At 43.7% G+C, this 19916-nt stretch overlaps 1 protein-coding gene across 2 annotated transcripts in view; it reads right to left on the minus strand.

Annotated features, from left to right (window-relative positions):
• Positions 1–19916, minus strand: part of PCGF5 (polycomb group ring finger 5) — a 1257849-nt gene that overhangs the window by 483175 nt on the left and 754758 nt on the right. For both annotated transcript variants that reach the window (XM_069611309.1, XM_069611308.1), the window contains exon 7: positions 2289–2387. In XM_069611309.1, the coding sequence (XP_069467410.1) occupies positions 2289–2387 (99 nt within the window). The remainder of the gene's footprint in view (positions 1–2288; positions 2388–19916) is intronic.

The raw sequence follows: 19916 nt of genomic DNA on the forward strand, positions 1-19916 counted from the left end.
CCCCTTGAGCTGGTGGGGACAACCAGTTTGCTTTCTTTTTCGCCTACCAGGACGTCTAGTGGTCGAATTACCCGTGCCAAGCACCCCGACAACCGGATAGCCACTTAAAACTGAACCGCGAATAAAAGGACCGCTCCTTTTAATCGAGAACTCCGCGGCTGGTTTCTTCCCTGGCAGTGCAACGACCTTCTGCTTTCCTCCCCGACAAGATCTTCTCTTCCCCCGGATGAAGCACCGAATTGCACCCGCTGCCAGGAACAACTGCCCCCGCTGGAGCGTTCTCACCATTTCAAGGTACTGTGTCCGCCTGGCCTCCCATTCTATAGATTTCTACAAGGTGACAGTAAATCCTTAACCTTATAGACTGGGCTGGTCTCTTGACCATCTGACTGGTCCCTTTCTTTTGGTCCAACTTCTTTCTGAACCTTTTCGAGACTTTTGTGCACTTTTCAACCGTGTGACCTTGGACACATTTCGTTCTGATCCTCTTAAAGTGGATCCGGCTTTCTGAACTCTAACTTCACGATTTTATTCTGCCTTCCTGTCTTGCTGTGTTCTTCTGAAAGTGTTGGGATCTGTTTCAATTTATGCTCTGCCTTTATCTCCCTTTTAAACCGAATTATTAGAGTGCCATCTGCGTTAAGTGCTCACCGCTGTCTGAAAATAAGTGGTGCTTTACTTAAGACTTGTCTAATATTCTTTTAAGGGAGTGTATATACTTTAGTGACTGTGTTTTTGAACTTGCTTGATATTAGTGCCAGTGTGTTTTTATAGATGTATTTTTAAATAAATAATTATATATCTTTTACACCAAAGCTCTGGTCAGTGTTTGCTTGTTTTACTGTGTTTATCTGCCCTATTGTGTATGCTCTGTATACTGCCTAACTCTTCTTGAGAGAAGTCTGACTGCTTAGCCACAGCTACCAGGTAAATCTGGGTGTTGCGACTGCTACCAATTGGGTTTACTGCTAACTCCTGTGGTCTTAAACTTTTTTGCAGTGGTCCCTAAGGGAACTGCACAGGTTTCTGCCTAACACCCTGTAAGGGCTTTTCATCCTCCCAGCCCCTTCTGGGCTGCTTGGTCTCTTCAGCCGTATGTGATTGACAGTGTCCCTAATCCCTTCTTGGCCCGGGTTGTGTTGGTGCGTCGGGTTTCTCCTGATCAGGACTCTCCCTCTAAGAGACTTTGGATCGTCAGCCATCTGGCCCGCCAGTGCTTGGCAGTGTTCCGCAGGTTCTGGGATTCCTTCGCCCTTCATGTTTCAGACATGGTCCTGCCTCCAGGTTTCATCCGCCCAGCTTCATGGCAAAGGTGTTTCTTGCAAAAAAGTCCATAGAGTAGGTTCAAAAGCCAAGCCCTTCCAAGTTAAAAGGCCCTTAACCTCATAACACGGTTCACCTCCCATATAACCCATAAACAATGCAGATTTTATCTCAGAGGAAGGTGGAATTACATCCTTGTTTAGGACCTCCTTGTCCTCTGAACCGGTGGGGGTCACCTCCAGTGAGATCAAGCTTGCCCTCTCCCCTATTGCGTGTTTTGCATAACGGGCTTACCTCCATACTCCCAAAGGGAGTGCCCCCCCCTTACACATGTCTACCTGTTCCCAACGTACATACTACAGAAGAGAGGGAGCTATACTGCAAACAAAACTTTGAATTTCTCAGCCCTCCTAGTCTTACATATAAGTCAACCTATGCCGGCTCCTATTGGTGGCGGACAAGCAAGTATTCTCAGGTGAATGGTTGGCATGATCACATGTGAGCTGACTCATTATGAGAGAGCAAAAGGATGGGGCCAGGCCCTCGACAAGGGAATAGTAGGCTTCCTTTTTCTGCCTCTCAGCCCTTCCATGGGGACCCTTTCCTGTAAGGCGCACAATGGGTAACAAATATAAACTGATGCACGTTCTTCTGGCATAATGTAGCTATCTTTTGACATGCCAGGGCTCTTTTCCATTCTTTTTTCGAATACAGCAGCTCTGGTTACCTCTATCCAGATCTAAAAAGGGAAAAGGGAACAAGATCACAGTTCCCGCCCTACCAAGAAAGCTGAACACATTAACTAATGGGCAAAACACAAAAGAGGTAGAGGAAAGGACAGATTGTGCACTCACAAACATATATTTTTTCACTATTAAGGCAAAACTTCCAAAGATGATACTATGAGGTAGTTACCAAATAGAAAGCCAGTTGTAAGAATACACAGCAAAAGAGCATAAATCATATACGCAATAACATACTGAACATACAGTTTTCAGAAAGATGAGAAAAACATCAAAACGCACCTCATATGTACTTGGAAGTTTTAATTTTAAACTTAGGAATTTTTTAATGGTTCCAACAGTCACTCTTGCAGAGCAGCGTATGAATTTTTTCAATAAACCCTGAAAAAAGAAATAACCATTTTAGATTTCAATCCACCTATTTTAAAAAATGTGTTTTTCCCCAGAAAACACTGAACTAACATTGTAATATTTGTACTAGAACTATAGTTACATTTCTCCATCCGTACAAGGTATCAAGTCGGATCATCAGAGCACACTCTCATGCCCAGCACATAAATACATTTCAAGCATGCAAACATGTCGCTCCAGCCTTATATGCAACATAATGACTCGCTTCCATATTTCAGGCCCTTTATTCTCCCTTTATATGTTAACGGAGAACAGGATGTGTTGAGCAAAATAAAGTTACTTATCAAAAGTCTACTTCCTGGCATTAGTATCTTTAATAGAGGCACATCTGTATTTGAATATTCCCTGGTATACCTGGGTAACTTTTACAATACAGGGGGTTATTTTAAATAAAATGGTTATTGTATGCATAGGACGGTCAACATTTGCACTTACGTGCTGTTGGGTATCCTGCAATGAATTTGCATCACTCTCAAAAATAAGTGTAAACATCACTACTAAGGCAAGACTAAATCGCCTTCACTCTTAACTTTAACTCTCTGTCTTGAGAGAAATCTAACAGTACCTGCAAATTACACTTTGCAGGTGGTGTTTTATAATTGAATCCACTTGCTATTAACCAGGTGTAAATGCGACACGTATTCCATTGGAATCCTTTGGTTTTATGCCTGCATGAAAATCTCATGCAAGTAAAACCGGGTGCTCCTCCAAAATGGCAGAGGAAAGCAATGCGGAGAGGCAAACTACTTTTCTGCCTCCTATGCCTAAGAAGAGCTGGAAAATGGGGCAGAGCATTACATGAAGGCATAAATGCATTACACTTGGCTTTTTTACCACCATTTAATGTTCAAAATGATCCCCACAGTAACAGAAACCTAGACATCAAACATTATTATGTCTAAAGTCCTACATTGAGGTTTTTTCCTAAGGCCATCGGTGCTTGCTTTTTCACAACTAGCACAGCCATGTTAAGCGTACAACTCCATCCCTAATACCTCAGATACTCATGAAGTGTCAGGCAGTGGAGCTTAGCTGTGTTTCATTTTTTACAAGAAGATTTAGCCACCTCGTCATTAGCAGGTTTCATTCAATGTAAATCCAGTTTAAGTGCACCTTACAGCTTGGGAATGTCTGAGATGAGAAGAACAAGTTACTTACCCCTGGTAACGTTCTTTCGACTGGATATACATCCCACGTATTCCTCATCTTTTGATATCTCCAATATCCAGTTTTAGCTGCTTCGGAATTTCTTTTGGCAGAGGGCGCTGTGCATCGGTGCGGTCGACTCGATGTCCCTCGAGGAGCTCTGTCTCGAGGGTAGACTCCCAAAGCAGTGTTGGTTTTGGAGGCAGGAGTACGAATTTTTTTTATCACAAGTTGTTGTGAAACAAATGAAGGACTGCTTTCCCAAAGCTTCCCTCCTGACTTAAGGTGGTTTTTTATAGAACATCTCTTTGCAGAGCAGAAGAAGCCATGCCCGTAGTGGAATGGGCTCTTAAGCCTTCTGGGGAATCTTTCCTGGCCAGACCATAGCATTCAGTAATAGCCAAAATAATCCATCTGGACAAGGTCTGTTTGGTTACAGCCTGTCCCACCCTGTGACCAGTGTATCCTATAAACACCTGGTCATCCACACAAAACTTTGACATCCTTGAAATGTAGAAACTCGGAGCCCTTCATGGGTCGAGTCTGTGTAGCATCTCCACTTCCTTGCCAGGATGAGGTGGAGGGTAAAAAGTAGGTAATACTATCTTTTGTCCCAAATGGAATTCTGATATGACCTTAGGTAGAAATGAAGGTTTGACACTAAGGGCGACCTTGTTCTTATAAAAGACCGTAAAAGGTGGTTTAGAAGATAGTGCCTGTAACTCACTCACCATACGAGCTGATGTTAGCGCTACTAAAAATATGGTTTTTAATGTTAGTAGTCTTAAGGGACATGAATGGAGCAGTTCAAATGGTGCACCCATGAGAAACTTCAAAACAAGATTAAGGTCACAAACCGAAACCTTAAAAGGAGATGGAGGGAACACATTAGAGAGTCCCTTTAGAAATGGTATCACCAAAGGTATTTTAAAATATGATATTTCCTCGGATGAGTTCTTGAAGATGGAAAGCGCCGTCAAATAACCTTTAATAGTCCCAACCTGGAGCCCCAGATTGGCCAGGTACAGCAGAAAAGATAACATCTCTGGAGTTTTGCATAGAAAAGAGTCCACATTCTTATCCCTGCACCAGCTGCAGAATGTATTCCAATGGCAGCAGTACAAAAACTTAGTTGCTGGCCTTCGAGCCAAAAGCAACATCTCCATTACATCATCTGGGAGGTGCCAATTCTTATACCTCAGCCTCTCAGAAACCATTCATGAAGGCTGAGTGGCTTGTCCTCTGGATGGAGAACCCGACCCTCCTCTCGCTAGAGAAGGTCCTCTCTTTGTAGAAAACGTATTGGAGGGCAGCTGGACATGTCCAGAAGGTCCGGGTACCACGTCCTCCTGGCCCAATCCAGGGCAATGAGGATCATGGATTTCCCGAGCTTTCTCAACTTCGTGATCAGGTGAGGAATGAAGGGGACTGGAGGACAACGCGTACAGAAGTAAACTCCCAGTCCACTACGAACATGTCCCCTAGAGCTCCTCTTGGGAGGAAATTCCCTGGGGCAAAACAGTTTGCACTTCCGGTTGACACTGGTCACGAACAGATCCACTTGAGTGGTACCCCAAAGGGTGAAGATCTCATGAAGGACTTCCTGAGCTGGTTGCCACTCGTGGGAGACTGCTCTGTCTGCTCAGAGCGTCTGCCGCTGTGTTCTCCACTCCGGCTAGGTGAACTGCTGATAGAAAGATTATTTCTTGTATTGCCCAGAAACAGAGCTGCATTGCCTCTCTGCACAGTGGTAGGGACCCCACACCTGCTTTCCTGTTGAGGTAGTACATGGCCACTGTGTTGTCATTATCAGGACATTCTTTCCCCGTACAGAGGGCAGAAAAGCCTTCAACGCGTCTGATTGCCCTCGGATCTAAAAGGCTGATGTGTAGTTTGGACTCCGATGGAGACCAACGACTGCTGATTGTCAGATCGTTGGCGTGGTATCCCCACCCCGTGAGTGAGGTGTCTGTAACTACTGTTATCTCTGGCCATAGTTGCCAAAAATGTTCTCCCTTCAGAATGTTGTCCTCTCAGACCGACCACAGGAGATTCTGTGCGACCCTGTTTGGAATCTAAAGTAGGCCTGACATGTTTCACGAGAATTCAGACCATTGTGTCCTGAGAGCCCATTGAAGGGATCACATTCTCAGATGAGCATCTGGCACCAGGAAAATACAGGATGCCATGAGGCCGAGCATCCTCAAGAAGTCGAATGCTGGGAGACGCTAGGCACTCTAAAATTTTGGTGACCATCTGCAGAATGTCTTGAGCCATCACCGTGGGTGGCGAGGTCTTTCCCAAGGATGTGTCCAGTACCGCCCAGATGAACTGGAGCTTTTAAGATGGTATCATGTGGGACTTCTTGTATTTGAGGGAGAAGCCCAGTCTGTAGAGAGAGTGGCAAGTCACACTGAGATGACCCAGGACTTGTTCGGGAAAACGCGCCATGATGAGTCAATCGTCTAGGTAGGGGTAGATGTGAATCCCCCCTCTCCTGAGACTCGCTGCCACCACCGCCATCGGTTTGGTGAAAACCCTTGTTCAGAGGTCAGCCCGAACAGCAGTACTCGAAAAGATAATGAGAACCGCCAACGATAAACCTCAGGTACTTTCTGTGTTTGTGATGGATTAGCTACCGGAAGGTCCAATGACACCATCCAATCCTGGAGCTGGAGGGCCTGAAGGATCTGAAAAGTGTGATCATCTTGAACTCGTCCATCCTGAAGAACTTGTTCAAGTATCTCAAGTCTAAGATGGGTCTCAGTCCTGCGTCCTTCCTGGGGATCAGGATATTTCCTGGATAATATGGAGAATACCATCCTTTGTTCCTCTCCTTTACAGGTACTGCTCTATAGCACCTTTCTCTAGCAGGGTCAAAATTCCTGCACAATGGGTCCCCGGGGGATGGTTCTGAGGTCTCTGAATGAAGGGGAGACAGTAACCTTGGGCTATGGTTTGTAATGCCCAAGCATCTGAAGTAACACCCTGCCATTATTTCAGATGCTGAGACAGTCTGTCTCCCACTGGGGTGTTGTGAGTCAAGACCTCAGATAGGTTGCGAGGCGGCTGAAGCAGTGGCTGATGGTAAAGATGCTGCTGCTTGGGAGGGCTTTGCACCTCTCCCTCATCCACCACAAGGGAATCTTCTTTGGCCTCTTTGCACGACTTGTCCATGGCCTCAATCCCAGGAATCTCTCCAGGACTGAAATCTCTTCACTGGCTCCCAGTGGCGGCGAGGATTAAGTTCAAAACCCTCTGCATTATCCACAAGGCCTTCTGGGCCTGGAACTTCAAAACCTTCAACTCTCTTCCTAAATATCTTCCCTCTCGAGCTCTTCACTCATCCGCCTCCAACTCCCTGAGGGTCAGTCGCTTCTCCAAGTAGCGAGTTGGTGGTAGATCTCTTTCTTCTGCTGGGGCCTCCCTCTGGAACAGCCTCCCTGCCTCTTTGAAACTTGAGGAGAACCATCTCCGGTTCTGAAAGCACATAAAGACCTTCCTCTTTGCTTCTGCTTTCTCTCCTCCTCTCCCCTGCTGATCTCCTGGCTGAATCTGAAACTGCACTGGTTACCTGGCTATCCTCTGATCTCGGGCCCAGGTCCCCTCCCTGCCAGTTGACTCCAGCACTGGCCCCTGGCAACCCTTGCACTTAGGGACTATTTCTGTATCCCTACAGCCCCTACTAGCACCTGACCCCTGATTTCTGCTCTTACACTTGAGCTTGCCACCAGCTGGCCGCACTTTTAATTATTGTCTTATTTATTTTACTGTTATCCTATGTACTGCACTGCCTCCTCCCCTTTCCCAATGCACTTTTCCCCTTCTCCTCCCCCCTGCACTTGCGCGATCTCAATGTCACCTGGCCTAGTAGAATCAATGTCTGTCTTCCCTCTGTTTCCCCTCCCTTGCCTCGTTGCGCCTTGAAACACCTGTGTATAAGCGTGTTATAAATGGCATATCATATCATATCATTCCTCTTGCTCTTCCAACTGAGGAGTAGTAGCGAAAAGATCTAGCCCTCCAAGACGGTCCACTGGGGTGAAAGGGCTGAGGCTGCCTAATAGCGGCACCTAGAAACTTGGCTGCTGCCTTCGAAGTCTGCAGCTTCTTAAGGCTTTCGTCAGCCTTGCTGCCAAAAAGATGAGACCTGTCAAAAGGCATATTAAGGAGTCTAGACTGCACGTCTGGTGCAAATCCAGACTTCCTTAACCACGCAAACCTGCGTATCACGGTGCTTGTCACCATGGCTCTGCTGATACTGGGCCTCATTACGACCCTGGCGTTAAGGGTTTAACAGGGCCGTAAAAGGTGTAAACCCTTAACGCCTGATTACGAGGTCCCTTTGCGGGACCCGACCTTAAAGGCTGGTTTTACCAGTCGTTAAAGTAGGGTGCCGCAAAGGGATCTTGGTGCTAAGTACGGTAGCGCCTTCCCCATTCCCATTGAGCCCTATGGGGCAAAAATGGGAATGGGGAAGGGCCCATGGTGAATGGGGAATAACCGCCCTGCCAACCTTGGAATGGGGCGGTAATTCCGCCATTCACCATGGCGGACCCCGGCATGGACCATGGTGCTAATAGCACCATGGTTTAACGCCGGGGTCGTAATGAGGCCCACTGTCAGGAGAATGCAAATCCAACTGAAGAGACTCACACATGGCCTCTTTGCCATCTTTTACAATGGCCAACAAGCCATCTCTTTCCTACCCTTCGGGAATATGTTCAGCTGCATGGGTATACAGTCCCATAGGGTGCAGGTGAATTTCGCAAGGAAACATGTAGAGTTGGCTGATTTGAGAGCCATGCTCCTAGCAGAAAAGACTTTTCTTGACCAGGCATCTATACATTTATCATCCCGATCTGGTGGGATGGTTGGATAGGCAGCCTGCTTGAAGGAAAGGGTTGCTGATTGCACCAACAGACTTTCTGGGGTACAATGATTTGACAAGTAGCTGCGGTCACTACTTGACGGCCTATATTTTTTTGTCAAATATTTATTGACTACCAGACTTGATTTCGGTGCTTCCCAATTTCCACTTAATTTGTAGAGCAACATTAAATGGTAGGATAGGATCCCTTTGAGGACCTTTGTCCAGGATATCCATGATGTGATGCTGTTCGAATAGGAGGGCAGGCCTGCTCCAGCCCCGATAATCAACTACTGTGGTCATTAATTGTCTATAAGAGGCATCTGCGTGCTCATCTGGTTCTGGCTTACCAAAATCCAACAATGGTGAAGTGTCCACTCCACTGGCCATCTGTAAATGTTCACGCAGGTCCTGTAACCTAGATTCTTCTGATATGAAGCTATCAGGGACATTTGCAGTGCCATACTGCAATCCAAAGGGTGAATCACTGCCCGAAGATGGTTCATTGTCCTCATAAATAGAAGGGAGTGACTTAATGAAATTCTTCCTAGGCAAAGGAATTAAGGTTTTCTGAATTACTGGCAAAGGCATCAATGGCTTTGATGGTTTTGACAAAAACAGAAAAGAGCAGGAAAACTCTAAACTCTGGACCAGAGTATTATGGTGTCACAGGAATCCGGAAAAGTTTGTCCAGAGAAGACAACTGTGTTACTTACAGGTTGTATCAATTTTATTTAATCGTGATACAGAAACTTCGAAAATAATCAATTAATGACACAATACTTTAAGAAACATATTATTACATATCACAGCAAATAGGGGGTACATATAAATAAAAACATGACAAAAAATAGTCCATCAATCAAACCATTCGTAGTGCAGCATTCAATCCATACAGCATTCATCGTGACATTCATCCAATCAACACTAGCTAAAAACAGCAAAAATTACTTCATGTGGGGAGTGAGCACAATCATCACAGCCCAGCTACTAATTTTAATATATATTATTTGATTTTGTAGAAGTAGAGAAACATACAGTAGAAGAAAAGTTATTAAAACAATCTATCTAAAGGGCAGATCTGAAGATGACCATGTAGTGTAGATCACATCCCTTGAAACCAAAACTCAACCGGTTTCGACGTAGTATGTCTAATGTACAACGTCTTCATCAGGAGGTATGGAACAGAAGACTGCAAGAGAAGAGCAGAACTGCGTAACTAATTGGCAGTGCCCCTTCTCCCAAAGACAAACAAAGTGAGGAAAATAATATACAAACTGTACCCACTAGATCCAACCGTTAAGCAGCCAATTGTGTAGAGAGAAAAGAATAATATGGTGCTAGAAGATGAAGAGAAATCAAATCAACATCCCTGGTGCGGAAATAGAGAATGCTAGAAGGGTATATAGAGCTACCCAACCACAAGAGTGCCAACACCATGCATCATGCGAAAGTGCTATTGAAGGGACGCCCCGAACGAGTCAGGAGGGATGAGGTCGGTGTAGCAGATAGATGGATCATACCGGGCAACCTACAGGAGGGTAAATATGTCCCATGTGAGAAAAGTAATCAAAAGTAATAAGCAAAACTGACCTCACACAGTAAACCGAGCACTAATGTGAGGATGGAACAATATGTATGTTCTGAAGGAATGGGCCCTGCCGAGGGCTAGGGTGGTTCGTATGCTGAAAAAATAATAAATAAACAATAAATACCAAAGAAAACCAGGGAACAAAACCACAAAAACTAGTAAAAGAACAGCTACCTGTGAGACCAGAGGTCCTATATACCGTAGTGGCCATCATCGAAGGATCTGATGAAGGAACCAGCTGGGAACAGGATACGAACAGAAAAATCAGTTCGGTACAACAAGCCTGGGTAAGCTGTGGATCCAAAGATAATGTACATCTCATACCATGTTAGCGGAGGAGGAAGTGAACAAAATAAATTGAAACAAAATGACACGGGGGACAACACATGCAAAACTACTAGGGCTAGACCACCTATCAATATAATGGGCTTTACAGATACTAAATATACATATGAGCCAACTGTGGCACAATGCTCAGTGTTGGAAGCCCTAGAATTAGGGTCATAGAAATATCTAAAGTCAGGGAAACTACTCGGTATGAAAGAGAAGTGCTGTAAGCCCTCAAAGGATGTATGTAATAATTGGTGGGGCACAAAGGTGTCCACGTAGTAAGAAACATCTAAGCTAACCCTAGGGTAAAATAACAACATGAGCTGACATAAATAGTCGTAATTGGCAACAGCAGCCCCACACGGCCTGCCAGCATTAATAAGCGCAATGTTGTACAGAAGATCCGACTAACCTGATATCCAGCCAGGGTGAGCCGGTGAAAGCGACCATCAATCCGCTAGTTTGCGGGCGACGTTAATGCGTACTGCAGATAATGCCGAGCGCGGTATCCACTAGATGTAAAACTAAGCGCAGCGTAAGTCACGTGACCAGGGCAGGTCACGTGAGGAGGCTGGTTCACAGAATAAAGCAGAACCAAAACATCCGTACGGCACCCCGTAACGCATAAAAACAAAGGAGGGACAATACACCCACCCGATGCGAAGCCAGGGTGAGCCGTTAAAAACGGCCAACAGTCCGCTGGCTTGAAGGCAACACTCCTGTGTACTGCTGATGCTGTCGATCGCGGGATCCACCAAATGTAGAGCTATGCGCAGCGTAGGTCACGTGACCAGGCCAGGTCACGTGAAGAGGCTGGTTCGCAAAATAAAGCGGAGCCAAACCATACGTACGGCAACCTGAAACGTATGAGAGCAAGAGTAGACGGTGAATGTCAATGAAAAAGGAGGCCGACTAAGGAAATGAATAAATAAATAAAGCCCAATAGGTGGATGAATAATTTATTTAAAAAAACAAAGTGAAACAGAGCAGAATGCCCCCATCCTGCCAAGCAGGAAAAACAAAGGAAAAACCAAACCCAAAACCCAATGTAAATGGACACATAAGTATCTGTAAAAGTTGGGACAATAAGAGACTCAGATGTATAAGCTGAATTACATAATAGGCTATACCAAATTGAACTCCCATGTTTCCATAGAATTAAGCCTTTTTTGTAAGGTCCTGAGGTTGAAAATCCACATTTGCTCTTTGTAAGCCAATTTATTGGCAATTTGTACCGCGCCATGGGCAAAACATTTTTCAAGGCAAAACCATCTAAGTGAGTCTGCATCATGGCCCTTCTCCAAAAAGTGGGACACCATAGGGGCAGTAGAGCAAAGCATCCTGATCTTAGAGCGATGTTCATTAATCCGTATGCGTACCTCCCTAGAGGTCTTGCCTATATAAAACAAGTTACACGGACATTGTATGGCATACACCACATTCTTGCTTTTGCAAGTAGTGAAAGTACGAAGGTCCCATTGTCTACCTTCATTCACAAAGGATGTGATTTTTTGGGAGAATCTACAGGCCATACATGTGGTGCACGGGTAGTGCCCTACCACAGGTTGTAAATTGACGTCCCTAACTGTGTGAAGTTGAGACGGCAGTCTACTAGCTCGAGTAAGCTTCTGAGCTAGACTCTTCCCTTTTCTAAATGCAAACAAAGGTTTTTTTAGGTTGATATCCACGGAGTTCAAAATCCTCCAGTTTTTAAGAATAATGCCCTTAATGGATTCACTGAACCTACAGAAAGTAGAGACGCAAACAATCTGCTCATTATTAGGGTTTTTGGGTTGAGCAATAAGCAAGGCGTCACGGTTGATATAACGCACTCTTTTTCTGGAGTGTTTGATAAGTTTTTTAGGGTACCCACGAAGTTGCAGCCTTGCTTGTAATATATCTGCATGTTTGTTAAACTGGCAAATAGTGGTACAGTTGCGCCGTAATCTTAGGAACATGCCATACGGTAAGTTGCGTAATAAGCTCTTAGGATGTTGGCTCTTGAATTGCAAGGTGGTATTGCGTTCAGTGGGTTTACTATATAGTTCTGTATGGAGAACACCTTCCTCGACATAGATGGATAAGTCGAGGAAGGCAAGTCTGGAGGTGGAGTATTCAATTGTGAATTTTAAATTAGAATCCACCTGATTGAGCCAAGACATAAAGTTGTCCAATGTCACAAGATCTCCTTCCCAAACCATCAGGATGTCATCTATGTACCGACGGTACAATTTGATGTGTTGAACAAATGGGTTAGTAATATTAAGTATATGATGTTCTTCAAACAAAAACATGAAAATAATAGCCAAATTGGGGGCAAAAGTACAGCCCATGGCTATCCCTTGGTTTGCAAATAAAAAGTGTCTTTAAACTTAAAGAAACTATTAGACAAAACCAATGCAGCACAGTCAGTAAGAAATTCTGTGGGAACAATATGAGGAAGAGGCCTCCTGTCTAGCATAGTACGTAGACTAGAGACGGCTTTATCTTGAGGAATATTAGTATAAAGCGCCTCTATGTCCAAAGAGACCAAAATTTGAGTAGAGGCGTCAAAGGGTCGTGCTTCGACCAAATTGATCACATCCCTAGAGTCCAGGAGAAACGTAGACGTGGCCATGGCTAGGGGCTTAATGAAGGTATCAATGTATTTGGACATAGGTTCCAGAATGGAGCTACATCCAGACACAATTGGGCGGCCGGGAGGTCTGGAGGCATCCTTATGTACTTTCGGAGTGATATAAAAGAGAGGGATTCTCTCCTCCGAAAAATTTATAAAGTCATATTCCTTGGAGGAAAGGAAGCCTGCATGGAGTCCAATTTCACTGAGAGTAAGTATTTTCTTTTTTATAGATGAAGTAGGGTCACTCGTGATAATCTGATAGTGGCCTGGTATGCTGAGAAGACGAAGGGCCTCCTGGTCGTATAAATCTGCATCCCAGATGACTATCCCACCACCCTTATCAGCTGCCTTTATTACTATGGTAGAATCCTGAGCTAAAGAATTAATCGCTTTGAATTCTGCAAGATCCAAATTGGGTCTAGTTGTGTTTCTGGAATGTAGCAAACATTTGTCCAGCTCCTTCAATATTAAGGTTTCAAAAGTGAGGACTTCTGGTGGAAGTTCAGTAACACTGGGAGTAAAGGTCGAGGGTTTAGATAAGCCCGAGATGTTGTTATCATCGGTAGTATTTTCTTTGGTTGCAAAGAAAACCCTCAATCTAATTTTTCTTAAAAACTGCTGGATCTCATTAGTGAGTTGCATGGCACTAGGCGTCTGTGTGGGGACGAATGATAAGCCTCTTTTAAGCACGGCCACTTCTGATTCTGTCAAAATCCGGGAGGATAAATTAAAAATCGGTAATACCTCATTTGTTAGTCCCTCATTTACCACCTGTAGGACCGGTTGCGGGTTTGAAAATCCCGATGTCCTTGGCCTTGTGGTGGAGCATTCTGTGTCTGCATATGTACTTGTCTGTAAGAGCCCCTGTTCTGCTGGAAATTTCTGCGACCTCTGGGGCCGCCCCTTCCTCGAAAAGGGTGGGTCCCTGAGTTGGGGTTAGTCAAATTGTCATTATCTGAACTGTTAGAAGAGGTGTCTGAAAAAGTGACCACCCGCCTCCTACCTGGCCCTCCATGTTGGTTGCCATGTTGTTTCCAACAAGTTTGGGGATTGAAATCTTCGGCCAAGTACGGATATACAATTTCTTTTTTGAACATAGAAATGTCTTTTTTTAATTTGGTAGTTTTTTAATTAATTGTAAGGTTCTTGAACTCCAAAAAAGATTTTTCAATAAGATCAAGTTTCTGTTTGGCTTCAGTGATAGCGGAGTTAGTCAAAAATGCCTTTTCTTGCTCAAGTACAGTCTCCATGATCTTCTGACTAACTCTTTGAGCGGTAGTAATAGTAAGAACTAGTAGGTCACGGCTGCACTTGGTAGCTACTTGGCTGAAGGCTACTTTATATTCTGTATCATCCAGGAATAAACAGGGAATGATCTTAACCTGTAAACCTAGTGGGATGATACTAGACTTAAGATATTCTTTTAGCACATGACCGTGCATCTCAGTACGAAATTGTTTCTTTTTAAGTCTGAGAACAGCATCGCCCGAGATATTATTATCCTGAGTGGGCAACTGAAGGTTGTCAAAAAACGACGGACCCTCTATCAAATCTGCTATTTGAGCCTCAGTAAACGAAATAGTATCTGACTCTGCCATGATACGTCTACACACAAAGCAAAGAGGCACCCCTGTGTAAAGAAAAGAATCCACAGGCACCAAAGAATGAAAAGAAAAAAAAAGAAGAAAAATAGGTTCCAGAGAGGAAGGATACCAATAAAATCACAAGCAGGACCAACCTGCACAGCCAAGGGCTGAATTACTACAAAAACAGAAAAGAGCAGGAAAACTCTAAACTCTGGACCAGAGTATTATGGTGTCACAGGAATCCGGAAAAGTTTGTCCAGAGAAGACAACTGTGTTACTTACAGGTTGTATCAATTTTATTTAATCGTGATACAGAAACTTCGAAAATAATCAATTAATGACACAATACTTTAAGAAACATATTATTACATATCACAGCAAATAGGGGGTACATATAAATAAAAACATGACAAAAAATAGTCCATCAATCAAACCATTCGTAGTGCAGCATTCAATCCATACAGCATTCATCATGACATTCATCCAATCAACACTAGCTAAAAACAGCGAAAATTACTTCATGTGGGGAGTGAGCACAATCATCACAGCCCAGCTACTAATTTTAATATATATTATTTGATTTTGTAGAAGTAGAGAAACATACAGTAGAAGAAAAGTTATTAAAACAATCTATCTAAAGGGCAGATCTGAAGATGACCATGTAGTGTAGATCACATCCCTTGAAACCAAAACTCAACCGGTTTCGACGTAGTATGTCTAATGTACAACGTCTTCATCAGGAGGTATGGAACAGAAGACTGCAAGAGAAGAGCAGAACTGCGTAACTAATTGGCAGTGCCCCTTCTCCCAAAGACAAACAAAGTGAGGAAAATAATATACAAACTGTACCCACTAGATCCAACCGTTAAGCAGCCAATTGTGTAGAGAGAAAAGAATAATATGGTGCTAGAAGATGAAGAGAAATCAAATCAACATCCCTGGTGCGGAAATAGAGAATGCTAGAAGGGTATATAGAGCTACCCAACCACAAGCTCTGGTCAGGATTCTACCATAGTAATAAAGGCAGCTGATAAGGGTGGTGGGATAGTCATCTGGGATGCAGATTTATACGACCAGGAGGCCCTTCGTCTTCTCAGCATACCAGGCCACTATCAGATTATCACGAGTGACCCTACTTCATCTATAAAAAAGAAAATACTTACTCTCAGTGAAATTGGACTCCATGCAGGCTTCCTTTCCTCCAAGGAATATGACTTTATAAATTTTTCGGAGGAGAGAATCCCTCTCTTTTATATCACTCCGAAAGTACATAAGGATGCCTCCAGACCTCCCGGCCGCCCAATTGTGTCTGGATGTAGCTCCATTCTGGAACCTATGTCCAAATACATTGATACCTTCATTAAGCCCCTAGCCATGGCCACGTCTACGTTTTTCCTGGACTCTAGGGATGTGATCAATTTGGTCGAAGCACGACCCTTTGACGCCTCTACTCAAATTTTGGTCTCTTTGGACATAGAGGCGCTTTATACTAATATTCCTCAAGATAAAGCCGTCTCTAGTCTACGTACTATGCTAGACAGGAGGCCTCTTCCTCATATTGTTCCCACAGAATTTCTTACTGACTGTGCTGCATTGGTTTTGTCTAATAGTTTCTTTAAGTTTAAAGACACTTTTTATTTGCAAACCAAGGGTACAGCCATGGGCTGTACTTTTGCCCCCAATTTGGCTATTATTTTCATGTTTTTGTTTGAAGAACATCATATACTTAATATTACTAACCCATTTGTTCAACACATCAAATTGTACCGTCGGTACATAGATGACATCCTGATGGTTTGGGAAGGAGATCTTGTGACATTGGACAACTTTATGTCTTGGCTCAATCAGGTGGATTCTAATTTAAAATTCACAATTGAATACTCCACCTCCAGACTTGCCTTCCTCGACTTATCCATCTATGTCGAGGAAGGTGTTCTCCATACAGAACTATATAGAAAACCCACTGAACGCAATACCACCTTGCAATTCAAGAGCCAACATCCTAAGAGCTTATTACGCAACTTACCGTATGGCATGTTCCTAAGATTACGGCGCAACTGTACCACTATTTGCCAGTTTAACAAACATGCAGATATATTACAAGCAAGGCTGCAACTTCGTGGGTACCCTAAAAAACTTATCAAACACTCCAGAAAAAGAGTGTGTTATATCAACCGTGACGCCTTGCTTATTGCTCAACCCAAAAACCCTGATAATGAGCAGATTGTTTGCGTCTCTACTTTCTGTAGGTTCAGTGAATCCATTAAGGGCATTATTCTTAAAAACTGGAGGATTTTGAACTCCGTGGATATCAACCTAAAAAAACCTTTGTTTGCATTTAGAAAAGGGAAGAGTCTAGCTCAGAAGCTTACTCGAGCTAGTAGACTGCCATCTCAACTTCACACAGTTAGGGACGTCAATTTACAACCTGTGGTAGGGCACTACCCGTGCACCACATGTATGGCCTGTAGATTCTCCAAAAAAATCACATCCTTTGTGAATGAAGGTAGACAATGGGACCTTCGTACTTTCACTACTTGCAAAAGCAAGAATGTGGTGTATGCCATACAATGTCCGTGTAACTTGTTTTATATAGGCAAGACCTCTAGGGAGGTACGCATACGGATTAATGAACATCGCTCTAAGATCAGGATGCTTTGCTCTACTGCCCCTATGGTGTCCCACTTTTTGGAGAAGGGCCATGATGCAGACTCACTTAGATGGTTTTGCCTTGAAAAATGTTTTGCCCATGGCGCGGTACAAATTGCCAATAAATTGGCTTACAAAGAGCAAATGTGGATTTTCAACCTCAGGACCTTACAAAAAGGGCTTAATTCTATGGAAACATGGGAGTTCAATTTGGTATAGCCTATTATGTAATTCAGCTTATACATCTGAGTCTCTTATTGTCCCAACTTTTACAGATACTTATGTGTCCATTTACATTGGGTTTTGGGTTTGGTTTTTCCTTTGTTTTTCCTGCTTGGCAGGATGGGGGCATTCTGCTCTGTTTCACTTTGTTTTTTTAAATAAATTATTCATCCACCTATTGGGCTTTATTTATTTATTCATTTCCTTAGTCGGCCTCCTTTTTCATTGACATTCACCGTCTACTCTTGCTCTCATACGTTTCAGGTTGCCGTACGTATGGTTTGGCTCCGCTTTATTTTGCGAACCAGCCTCTTCACGTGACCTGGCCTGGTCACGTGACCTACGCTGCGCATAGCTCTACATTTGGTGGATCCCGCGCTCGACAGCATCAGCAGTACACAGGAGTGTTGCCTTCAAGCCAGCGGACTGTGGGCCGTTTTTACCGGCTCACCCTGGCTTCGCATCGGGTGGGTGTATTGTCCCTCCTTTGTTTTTATGCGTTACGGGGTGCCGTACGGATGTTTTGGTTCCGCTTTATTCTGTGAACCAGCCTCCTCACGTGACCTGCCCTGGTCACGTGACTTACGCTGCGCTTAGTTTTACATCTAGTGGATACCGCGCTCGGCATTATCTGCAGTACGCATTAACGTCGCCCGCAAACTAGCGGATTGATGGTCGCTTTCACCGGCTCACCCTGGCTGGATATCAGGTTAGTCGGATCTTCTGTACAACATTGCGCTTATTAATGCTGGCAGGCCGTGTGGGGCTGCTGTTGCCAATTACGACTATTTATGTCAGCTCATGTTGTTATTTTACCCTAGGGTTAGCTTAGATGTTTCTTACTACGTGGACACCTTTGTGCCCCACCAATTATTACATACATCCTTTGAGGGCTTACAGCACTTCTCTTTCATACCGAGTAGTTTCCCTGACTTTAGATATTTCTATGACCCTAATTCTAGGGCTTCCAACACTGAGCATTGTGCCACTGTTGGCTCATATGTATATTTAGTATCTGTAAAGCCCATTATATTGATAGGTGGTCTAGCCCTAGTAGTTTTGCATGTGTTGTCCCCCGTGTCATTTTGTTTCAATTTATTTTGTTCACTTCCTCCTCCGCTAACATGGTATGAGATGTACATTATCTTTGGATCCACAGCTTACCCAGGCTTGTTGTACCGAACTGATTTTTCTGTTCGTATCCTGTTCCCAGCTGGTTCCTTCATCAGATCCTTCGATGATGGCCACTACGGTATATAGGACCTCTGGTCTCACAGGTAGCTGTTCTTTTATTAGTTTTTGTGGTTTTGTTCCCTGGTTTTCTTTGTTATTTATTGTTTATTTATTTATTATTTTTTCAGCATAAGAACCACCCTAGCCCTCGGCAGGGCCCATTCCTTCAGAACATACATATTGTTCCATCCTCACATTAGTGCTCGGTTTACTGTGTGAGGTCAGTTTTGCTTATTACTTTTGATTACTTTTCTCACATGGGACATATTTACCCTCCTGTAGGTTGCCCGGTATGATCCATCTATCTGCTACACCGACCTCATCCCTCCTGACTCGTTCGGGGCGTCCCTTCAATAGCACTTTCGCATGATGCATGGTGTTGGCACTCTTGTGGTTGGGTAGCTCTATATACCCTTCTAGCATTCTCTATTTCCGCACCAGGGATGTTGATTTGATTTCTCTTCATCTTCTAGCACCATATTATTCTTTTCTCTCTACACAATTGGCTGCTTAGCGGTTGGATCTAGTGGGTACAGTTTGTATATTATTTTCCTCACTTTGTTTGTCTTTGGGAGAAGGGGCACTGCCAATTAGTTACGCAGTTCTGCTCTTCTCTTGCAGTCTTCTGTTCCATACCTCCTGATGAAGACGTTGTACATTAGACATACTACGTCGAAACCGGTTGAGTTTTGGTTTCAAGGGATGTGATCTACACTACATGGTCATCTTCAGATCTGCCCTTTAGATAGATTGTTTTAATAACTTTTCTTCTACTGTATGTTTCTCTACTTCTACAAAATCAAATAATATATATTAAAATTAGTAGCTGGGCTGTGATGATTGTGCTCACTCCCCACATGAAGTAATTTTCGCTGTTTTTAGCTAGTGTTGATTGGATGAATGTCACGATGAATGCTGTATGGATTGAATGCTGCACTACGAATGGTTTGATTGATGGACTATTTTTTGTCATGTTTTTATTTATATGTACCCCCTATTTGCTGTGATATGTAATAATATGTTTCTTAAAGTATTGTGTCATTAATTGATTATTTTCGAAGTTTCTGTATCACGATTAAATAAAATTGATACAACCTGTAAGTAACACAGTTGTCTTCTCTGGACAAACTTTTCCGGATTCCTTTGATGGTTTCGAGCCAGATGCAGATGGAGAAGTCGATTTCTTCAAAGAAGACGTCTTGGACGTCGATGGCACCCGATGGTGTCGATGGCACCGCTGGTGTCGATGACT

This window comes from Ambystoma mexicanum, chromosome 8 (assembly GCF_040938575.1).
Source record: "Ambystoma mexicanum isolate Mex_15411 chromosome 8, UKY_AmexF1_1, whole genome shotgun sequence".
NCBI classification, from domain to species: domain Eukaryota; kingdom Metazoa; phylum Chordata; class Amphibia; order Caudata; family Ambystomatidae; genus Ambystoma; species Ambystoma mexicanum.